Here is an 11,066-nt window from a genome sequence, read left to right as displayed (position 1 = left end):
TTCAGCATAAACACTTGAATTTACCTGCAAAAACCTGCTTACCTTGGAGTAAGTCAGTAGCTGTTCAACACAACAAAGGTCTGAGTTTTGAAGTGTTATGTGACTTATTACAGCTACATACAGGATACAATTAGCATTCCTTCATTTGCTCTCTATATGAATATGAGTGCATTGTCATCCCAGAGCTTAAAGCCTCCAGAAATGTGAGCACATTTATAAGTTACAACAAATGTAGCGTATCGTAGTTCATATTTAATAACGGAAAACAAGTGGCCTTATAAATATCTGATTCATCAGAGCAGAAACCCAGTCCATATATGGGCATGAAACAAGCTATTTGATCCATTTGTTGTAGGTTCCTAAACAAGGATTACCCATGAAGAGAGAGCTGGAGACTCCAAGCCTCCCGTTTCTCCTCCTCGGTCATCAGAGACTTTTAAACATCACTGGTGTGTCTGGATGTCTATGTCTCAGTTCCATTTTTGTCTGGTAGGGAAATATGTAGCCTTTGCAAAGTACTTGTCAAGAACCTGGGTAACCGGCTGGATACAATGAGTTCGCGGTGACCTCTGAACCCGGGGACTGTCAGCTGGCGATGGTGTAGGTGTAGAGGAAGATGGCGTGCTTTGCTCTGCTCCAGGCCCAAGCGACGTAAAACTCCCTCTGGCAGTTGCTAGAAATGCACAGAAATGCTTATCTAGGATTTTGGCACAATTCAAAAGTAGTAGAAAAGCCCACTCTTTTGTCTTCAATCTCAATTCACTCTATTGATTATGAAATCACCTTGAATGATAAGTTAATTGTCAAACTGGAAACAACTTTACCAGAGACCAATTTCCAGTTAAAGATGTTAGATGAAATGGTTACCTGAGGTGCTAGTTTATTCCAGTGGGCATATTTATGATCACCCAGGATGGGGCATCCAAGTGCAAAAGCCATGTGGACTCGCAACTGATGCTTCACGGCTAAAGGTTAAAAGGGGGAGAAAAAAAAGTCCTGTAAATCCCAGGTGCATGTATTTGACTATGCCTGTTAACAAAATAAAAAAGCTGCCTTCTTTAGCAACATTGGAAGGTAAGATTGGTTAGACACAACTCACCTGTGATTGGCTGGAGCTCCACAAGGCTGCAGCCATGGGTGCTGTCCAGCACACGATAGTTAGTCACTGCACTATGGGCACTTCGGTTGGCTCGAACCCGAGTCACGCCCTCTCCGTTATCACTGGTGCGGAAGAGAGGACTAAGCCCCATCTGATGCCAATGATTTCAAGGTCAGGGTGTGTGCAAAATGTGTTGTTTAAATAAGCCTTAGCTAACAAACAACCTGTAGATTTCTTGTGCTTTGGCAGAGAAACTGGAGGCATTACACAAATCAACACAATGTGTGTTTTAATACACAATTGCAGACCAATGTCATAACTGTGTTATATCTGGAACTATGATGATTTTGCATGTAATGTCCACTCATAATGTAACTTACCTTAAAGTGGGGTTGTGCTCCAGTGACCTCTCTCTCAATGACCGGTATATCTACAACCCCTTCTGAGGGAACAGGTACACCAACGACCACCGCCCTGCAAAGCAAAATAAAGCTTGAGTGTTTAACTGAGGTTTGTTCCCTCAAGGAGGGGGAACACAGCTGTAAATTATTCTATATTGCATCTAGAACTCCATAGCTGTTTGTACCAGTACTTCCTCTCCATTTGCAGGGCCTTGAAGAGGCTGTGAATGTGGTCAGCTGCCTCTTCTGTTTGGGCAAGCAGTAAAGTACCAGTTGTATCTTTGTCCAGACTGTGACAAATGTGCAACCTCGTTTCTGTCCGCATACCATGGACCATTTTTGCCAACACTGGCAACACATTTTTTATGCTGGTTGTGGCATCCGTTGAATCTACATTGGACATGAAAATTCAATAGGTTTAGGTTAAAATAAAGCCAATGTCTGCATTAGTATCCGCATAAAACCATACCGTGCAATGGAACTCCATAAGGTTTGTTGATCGCGATTACATCTTGGTTTTGGAAGATTATGCTTTTGTGTAAAGCCTTGGCTAGCACGTTAGGGTGTACATTTTGTAACTGTTGGCTAAGTTGTTTAAGTTGTGAGACTCTGTGCTGCACCGGGGAGACTGCAGTGTGCGTCTGAAAAACATAAGCAGACATAACCATATGAACTTGATCTTCATACTGCAACGTGAAGTTCTAGACTACTCATCACAAGAAACATGCCTATCATATAATATTTGTCAACCAACCTCTTTGAAATTATCGGTCTTTGGTATTTTTCGGCTTTTGGATTTTCCTTTAGACTCACGTTCTCGCTGTACAAGGTCAATAGCTTTCAGACCCCTATTGTTTTTTGATACTTGACCACCAGTTTCTTTCCCTACGGGTCTCATAAGCGTGCGGACAACCTGAGTCTGTAACGTTGATACAGACAGTATTTCACATGACGACCACGTTTTCAAACAGTGTAGACATGCATTACCTATTCCGCCATTCACAAATAGTTTAGTCATTATTGTGTACGCTACGTTAAACTCGTAAAGAACTAAAAACAGGACACTTGTGGACCATATACAGTAAAAGCAGAGCTCTCTGGTAAAAGGTTGTGGACATGTGAACAGCAGGACCGACGTACCAGTTCCGGGTTACTCGCTTCTTCTTCTTCGTCTTCTTTCCTTTTTAATGGCGGTTGGCAAACAACGTTTGGAAGCATTACCGCCACCTACCGAAATGGAGTGTGTGTCTGGATATATTTAAATGAGGGCTGTCAATCGATTAAAAAAAATAATCTAATTAATTACATACTCTGTGATTAATTAATCTAAATTAATCGCATATATAATATTTGCTGTGAAAGTATTTTAAATATTTAAATTCAAATTAATCATTGAATAATCACCATTAGTGACATTAAAGTTCAAAAACTCTTTTATGATTATTTTAATAATGGCCATAATAATCTATGATATGACTTAATATGCTGAGGAAATAAATTCAAAAGTGCTTCAGGAAGAAGTTTTTTTTCATATACAAGGTATTTCAGGCCACAGATATAACCTAGGGGACACAATGAAAATAAATTAACACTCCCCTCAATGTCAACACTATTTCTTTGCATTGATGTGCGACTTTAGAGTTGATGAACTCCAGTGATATGCAAATTCCTTGCTGCAGACATTGCAGAGGACTTTATTTTAATCAACACCATCAGGCCGTTTTTTAAAAATAAATGTTCCAATCAATGATCTAGGCAGCACATTTTCTTCTCTCTCCTTCTTTTTACAGTTTAATGGTTACTGACTACAATGGCTCGGGGTCAAAGGTCATACGGAATCGATTAATCTGTGTTATTATTTTTAATCAGTTAATTTTTTTCAAATTAATTAATCGAAATTAATCAGTTATTTTGACAGCCCTAATTTAAATCTTAATAATAGCTAAAAAAGACAGTCCAATCAGAGTTTCTTCCAAGAAGTGAAACAAAGCTCTAAAACAAACTTCACCTGACTTTTTCTGAAGAATTGTTTCTACTCTTAAAGGCTCACTCTCTATCTCCAACTCTTGAATGAGTTGCTGTCTCTCCTGGTTAAAACTTATTACATTGTTCTACAACATGCTCTACAGTCTCAGCGGCGTCACATACGCTACACTTTCCATCAGCATGCTTTTTTAAAAGAAATAAAGTACTAGCCAAACCAGTATGCCCAAACCTCATTCTTGAGATAATGTTTTCTTCATGAGTAGATCTAGTAGTTGGTATTGCACTGCCCACAAACCTCTGGATACTGTAGTATTTCCTACCAGTGATAGCATTATCCCAGTCACTTTGTCATTTTCCCTTAGATTTTGATTTGACTATGGTTTTAATTTCAGATTTACTATGATTTATATCCATGGTGACCTCAAGAGATTTGCATGCCTTCTTAGCGTTCTTATCAGCTAATTCATTTCCCTGCACTTCTAATGCGCTGGTACCCATAGAAAATGTATTATATTTATTTAACTTAAATTATATTGGAGTAAAAAACAAAGTACTATTACATAACATTCAGTACATCAATAACAACATTGTAGTTCATTTAGACAAGCTGAAGAGCAGAAGTTTTAGATGAAATCCAAACCATTTCTGTCAAACATCTGATAAACATTGTCATCTTGAGCTATTTCCAACTTAAATTATAACGCCAGACAATCAATGTAAATGTCTATGTTGATAGAATAGTGTTAGAAATAAAAACTACCCTTGCATCGCATTGCAATAGTTATACTTTGTTCCCTGAAGTTGGTAGGCATATAAGCAACGGCAGCAGCGGACTGATATAAACTAGGATTCTACTAGGTATTATGATGGGTTTTCAGGATGTGAAGGGATGTAATGATGGATTTCATAAAGGTTTATACTATTGCATGGGTTTTCATGTTTTAGATAAATGTAGTCATTAGTGTCATAAGTCTTAATGCCACTGCATTTGCTGTTCGCAGTGTGAGGTCATTGTATCTTGTGTAGGCTAGATAGATAGATAGATAGATAGATAGATACTTTATTGATCCCCAAGGGGGCTAGACCAACTGTCAGAGGAGTGGGGTGAGTGGAAAAGTACTGGGGGTACCAGGATGAGAGGATCTCCTCCTTACATGGTTAAGGGAGAGGGGGTGTTATCAAGCTGGTGAGGACTGGACAGGACAGGGATGAGGAGGCCACTGTGCCTTATGAGTTGGGGCCTGTCCAGCTAGGAAGAGAATAAGATAAGAAGGCCACCAAACTGGAAGGAACCAGAAAAACTTACACTATTTTACATATGTTACCTATGCATTACATAGGTTTGCATATAGTTTTATGCATGATGGGAAGATGGTTTCCACGAATGTAAGCGACCCTGCTTGGTACTGATTGGTGAAGGGTGCTGATGGAGATGGCGTGAGAGGGTGGCACTTCTCAAGGGCTGAGGAGTATAAAATATAGTGTACAGCCATCCGTAGGGGAGATCTTGTCGGGGGCCCCAGCTGATGACATCTCCTCCCTATTGCTTTGATGGTTGGTCTGGACTTTGGATGGGCTGTACTATCATTGCAATACGGTGAATAAAGATCAACAGTCTTCGGAAAATTTTCTATCTACATTGTCTCCTTCGGACGCCTTGTTCCAGAATGCTAAATTACTAAATAGTCAAGTGGTAATTGTTAATTGGACAATTGGATTTGGAAGTGGACATTTTCTAGCCTGGAAAATCCAGACCCTGGTAGGCCTAATCTAGAAAGATTAAGGGTCTGGCCACGAACAATGTAATGGCTCAACTCGAGGGGCGGCACCAAGCATGCATTTGAAAATCTCACTGCACGCAATTGGATAACACTAGACCAATGTTTACTCTGAATGATTCCGGACTTCGACACAATTGGATAACACCAGGGACGTGCACAGGGGGGTTGCTCAGGTTGCCCGGGCAACTGCCCATATGGCCTTCTCGACTCACGTTGCCCTTCCGAGGGGAACATAAATAAATAAATAAATCGTACAATGGATGCAGAATTTCACGTAGGCCTAGATAAAAAAAATCGCAAAGCCTCATTCACTTCCATTCGGGCACCGAAAGTGAAAGTCAGTAGGGAAGGGCTTCAGCGCTGCACGCGACCGGCACCTGAGCTGAGCCTGCATGAGCGGCCTTAGAAGGAGATTGTCGCGAAACCACGTTGTCGGAATAAGTGAGTTTGTGATGTATAACAAACGAACGATCATCATCAAGTTTTATGAAATCTTCATAAATCCAGGCTGAGTTTGCCACGTTTAGCCTAAATAATGCCCGCCGAGCATTTAATTTGGTTATCAGGCTGCTCGCTATTTTTTTCCTGTGACAGAGACGACATTGGTTAGCTTTAGCGCAAACTGCTTTTCACTCTTAGAGAACGTTTACAATGTCAAAACATCATGTTAAATAGAGATGATAGGCCTACTCTTAGTTATATCTTTTGCAGCAGAACTAACTTGAACATTATGCTACTAGCCTACTGTGCGGCCCGCCGGCCAATTTTCAAAACCCAATGTGGCCCTTGAGCCAAAATGTTTGCCCACACCTGCATTAGGCAAACTAAAGCTAGCCTACATGTATGCTGATAGTTATTTTCTCACATTTTGTTTTAGCAAGTAGAATGAATGATGGAAGTAATGCATCACATTAATTATTTTATTCAAGATGGTTAAATGCCTAAATCCTATTCACTATTTTGGCTATTGTTTGAAGCCAAGATGCCCACTGAAAAGAGGCGGATTCAGGAGAGGGAGAGACAATTCAGGGAGGCAGCAAAGGGCAGCACATCACTGCTGGATTGGCTGCGAAAAAGCCAACCAGCAGGTGAGACAGAAACTTTCTGTGATAAAGATGAAATGGCACTGTGTAAGCGAATTGATTAATTAATCAGACTCATATTTTAGCCTACTAATGGCAATGTTTCATAATTACATTACATTTAAGATGAGGAGCAGTCACACGCCTCCAGAACATGTGAGGAAAATGTGGACCAGGAGGAGGCACATAGGGCAGGTAGGCCTAAGTGATGATCACCAAATATGAGATGAGAGGACCATGCTAGAAAGTACAAGGTTAAAGAGCTGCATGCTAAATAATTGTAACCTAAAAAAACATAGGCTATCATTTCAAAGATCTTGCCTGAGCAGAACATAAATACCACTAGTGGGCATTAAAATAATAATGATAATGGCAATAACAATAATATGTAATTGGTCAGATGATGAGCCCACATTTGGATAAAACCTATCAGTGACTTGATAGGATATTGATAGGGATATTGATGTTGGTGATTTTCATGACTCAAGTCATGTTTTTCTGTGTTATTAGTTAAGGTGATTGAGTGCTGTATTTCAGTGTTTTACTTCTATATATATAGAAGTGTTATTCTCAGTCCTTCATATAGCCCGTGAGTTTTTTTTTAGTTTTTTTTGGGGGGGGGGGGGGGGGGGTGCCCCTCAAAATTCCTGTGCACGTCCCTGGATAACACTATGACCAATGTTTAGCCTACTGACTTCCAACGTTGCAGCGCTGTCGTCATCAGTTTAGCTCGCCTCTGGCCCACATATATCAGATACGCCGATTTGATTGGTTCCCCGGGATGCAAGGGGTAAAAGTAACGTGCATCATTGCTCATTCCATTGTGCTCTGGCGAGAACTCTGGATTTCCAGGGTAGACATTTTCCACGACAGTATCCTGATTGGAGTGCGCTTCTCTGTTTACTTTTCGGCGCAGTATTACTAACCACTGCTAAGAAACTAGTCCCTCAAAATGTTATGCAATCATTGAAATGCAAGGATAGAATAATGTTAGAAAAAAAAAACTATCAACACAGACATTTACATCGACAGTCTGCTGTTATAATTTATTTGTCTGCCGTTATAATGTATTTGGCTGGGTGTACTGTGGAGTGGGTAAGACTGTTTTTAGTGGCAGGCTAACACATACTGATGACTTGCGCTAGCTTAGCACCTGCAAACTCTGCAACTAGAAGGACTGGATGAAACGTGTTGAAAGCGGTCTCCACTGATAAATATCACACATGCTAACTTGGAAATGAGGTCCTTTGTCTAAAATCCTGAACCACCCCTTTAAAAATGTGTTGGTGCCTATAGCAATGCTATAGTAAATCAGCTTTTGCAAGCCAGTGCTACAAGATGACAGCTCACCTCCACATTGGCAGATAATGCAAAGATCTGTGCATATGCCAGGTTCCTCTTCAAGTGCTGTCTCATCATCCATGGCAGTGAAATGGAAAATAATGAATCAAGACAGTACTGAGCACAACTAAATACTGATATTCATCCTAGGGGAAAATATTGCTTCTTACAACGGTCTCACTCTCATATTTCAGAAACAAAATTTAGAAAATGAACTGCTATCCTAATACTTTGTGTCCCTTAATGTGCTTTGTAAGAAATTATAAGGTGGCTTGTAACTCATACAATTAAATCCCATTTTTTAAGAGATTGACAAATTCGTATTTAATTATATTATTGATATCTACCGTCAAAATCTTCCAAAATATTTATATATTATTTTTTGCCCACCCGTAACTTTAACTGAACAGATAACAACGGACATGCCACATTACTAACATCAAAACTGGAAGACAATGCTAGTCTTCAGCGTCACAGAAATTGCCAGGAGAAAGTGGACAACACCTTGTCCATGAAGGGAAAAATAGCAAGGGCCACAGTTAACAGTCATAGTAACTTATGGAAAGTCACAACAGCACAGAAAGATATAATTTATAGCTGGAAGTAGCACTGCTTGTACTGTGGAAAGGACTGCATGGGCAATATTGAAAGAGATATTGGTCAGGTCATGACTATGCTAGTGGTAGTATTTCACTGTCATTTACTGCTAAGCACATTTGCCTACAGTAATCGCAATCAGATTCTTGATTCTTATATACAAAGGATGGATATTAAACTCATTGTGCTTTAGATAGGGACTCCCCAAGTCAAAAACAACCAAGTCTATGTTAAATAAACACAAGTTAACATAAAAAATGGCTATATTTACAGTAATTGAATTGGCATGTTGATTAGCATGTCTCCACCGTCTATAACCTTGTACCTACTGACCTTAACCTTTGACCCCATGGCCCTGAGTCCCTAAGTTCATCTAACTTGTATATACAATAAATGTACTAGAGTTAATGAAGATCCATCAGTCTGCTTTGGAGATATGAACCAAATACTGCATGTGAGTTATTTGTGTGACCCCTTGTAACCTTGACCTTTGACCTCAATACCTAAATTGTCTTGCCAGCTCTTTGACAACTTATAGTGGGTAAGTAGACCAAGTTTGATGAATATCTTTCAATTGGCTTAAGAGATATCAGCTAATATCAAAATGTACTAACATACGTTTTTGGCCCAAAATTCATTGTGCCATGCTCCATTCAAAGCCTTATATATTTTTTCTGGTACAAATCTGCGCTGTAGGCACCAGAAATTCTTAATCTACAGAAAATTACGATTCAAATGATACCAAATATGCTTTTGCTGTATTTACTTCCACCTTTGACCCTTTTCTAGGCTAATTCACTAAAAGGTTGGTCGCTCTGTGTACATTTTGGCTTATAAACCCACGGAGCTCCTAAACTAAGTTGACTTGGGGGAAAATCTGCACACCAAAGACATGATTTTTTTTTTGCCTTCTAGGAATTTGTGTGTCCCTGTGGGATTGTGCATCAATGAGGAACTAGGTGCTCAGGGATGTACAATGCATGGACCTTTCTTTTATCACCAGCAAAAGCAGTGGGAGCCACCCATCTGTTCTGAAGCTGGCTGCGTTTCTCTCTGAGGTGAATCTGCCCAAGCCTACTCTATTACTGGCAGGTGATCCAGATAAGTCGGTTTAGTTTGGAGAATGCTCACCCCTCAACGCCACCTTCAATAGCTCCGGTTCCCAAAAGTTGTGCATGAGCTCCTGGAAAGTCCCTGCAAAACCCTCATGCCTCAAATGCCTCTTGCCCTGGGCAGCCATGGTTGGCCAGAAGAATTTATTATTTTAAGATGTATGATACAGCCCTAGCGACGCCTCCCACCCAGGTGTGAGCAGGAGGACAAGGCCGGCAGATAATAGCTGAATCCCAATCTCTCCCCTCACGGACTCTCACACTTTAAAGTGCGTTCCCACAAACTTCGTGAGGGCTCAGGGCTGTCCCACTGCGAAATTGTGAAGTGTTTGAGGGCTTTCTGTGCCCTTTTCATAAGTCTGCCTCTATGCACAATTTACTCAAGGGAATTCATTCATATCGTTGTGACGTGAAACGATTAATGATAACCCTTAACCCTTACTTACGCAAACTTGATCACTTATGACTGATGTCAGTTAAGTCTTTGAGGGTTCAGGGCTGAGACCTTAGGGATGAGATCGGGATTCAGTCAAAGGGCCAATCCCAGGTGAGCCCTAAGGACTAAAGACTCACAGACTTAATGGATCTCAGGTGCTGAGTGAGTGTGTGAGACATGGGCACAGGTATAAATGGGATTGGGACAACACTTCACAATGTTTAATAACAAAGACGTTGCTAACACGTGCACCATGCACGTGTGTCGTGCTGTTGTTTACCTTTGTAATTTCTGGATTTCTCTATGGTCTCCGCGGTAAACGTCATAACGCTTTGAACTGTGGGTAATTCCCTTTGGTGAAGTCTGCACCAATGCAGACTCACGTAAAGGGCTCGGTAAGTGTGTACTCAAACCCTCACACCCTTTGAAATTCGACATTGGGACAGCCCTTAGCCCTTACGAATTTCGCGAGAACACGCACCAAAGTCTGTGAGTCCGGACTTTGGGATTGGCCGAAAGTGTTTGTGCTCAGATGGCAGCAGCACTGAACATAGTGGGCTGCTTGACATGTGATGCACTGGTGGAGCTTTTTCTCTTGCACACCCTCCATAGGATGGGAGAGGTATGGCTGGTGGAAGCATGAAGAACACCTGTGTGTGTGAAGTGCATGGACGTGCTTCCTGAAGGGGAGAACAGTGTGATGATGTGCCATTACTATTGTTGACAATGCACTCTGTCTGTCATACCAATGAGCCTGGCTCTTTGGTGTTACGGTCAAGCTGTTTGGTACACAGGAGACCTTGGGGGTATTCCAGAAAGCAGGTTTACTGGCTTAACTGTTAACACAGAGTTAGCGGTAAACCTGGGATTTCAGTTCCAGAACGCTCAAATATGATCAGGCTAGTAACTATGGTAACATAGGCTCTGAACTTAACTGGGTATTAGTCCAGTCATTTTAAGCCAAAATAGGGGTCAAGGTTGAACAAATTGCAACACAAGCAAACTTGTAAACTTGTGAGGATTTTGAATCCTCAATATGTCCTGAGTAAGGGAAAAAAAGCCCCGAAGAATCCCGATAGGGGAAAGTTTAGAAAAAGACCCAAATATACCCTATTCATGCGCCTATACAGTATTTTTCTCACGTGAATAGGGGAAAAAAATTAACCTTCACATATCACCATGAAAATTACTGAGTTGATTACTTACATCAAGACAAACAAAAATGTATTAT

The 11,066-nt window shown here is 40.8% G+C and overlaps 1 protein-coding gene across 1 annotated transcript; it reads right to left on the bottom strand.

Annotated features, from left to right (window-relative positions):
• Positions 1 to 418: 418 nt before the first annotated feature.
• Positions 419 to 2,655, bottom strand: rpusd4 (RNA pseudouridine synthase D4). Its single transcript, XM_076267561.1, has 7 exons — positions 2,255 to 2,655; positions 1,970 to 2,141; positions 1,686 to 1,890; positions 1,480 to 1,573; positions 1,100 to 1,250; positions 868 to 965; positions 419 to 673 (listed from the first exon to the last, which is right to left on the bottom strand). The coding sequence occupies exons 1-7, from the start codon at positions 2,516 to 2,518 to the stop codon at positions 464 to 466; spliced, it is 1,194 nt and encodes a 397-aa protein (XP_076123676.1). The 5' UTR covers positions 2,519 to 2,655; the 3' UTR covers positions 419 to 463.
• Between the last annotated feature and the right edge of the window lie 8,411 nt (positions 2,656 to 11,066).

The sequence above is a fragment of the Alosa pseudoharengus genome, unplaced genomic scaffold (assembly GCF_046254945.1).
Source record: "Alosa pseudoharengus isolate Yale_2024_CS ecotype anadromous, Long Island Sound unplaced genomic scaffold, YU_APseudo_1.1 YU_APseudo_1.1_scf_5, whole genome shotgun sequence".
In the NCBI taxonomy this organism is placed as follows: domain Eukaryota; kingdom Metazoa; phylum Chordata; class Actinopteri; order Clupeiformes; family Clupeidae; genus Alosa; species Alosa pseudoharengus.
The sequence above is the reverse complement of the archived record's forward strand: the minus strand, read 5'-3'. Positions and strand labels throughout refer to the sequence as shown.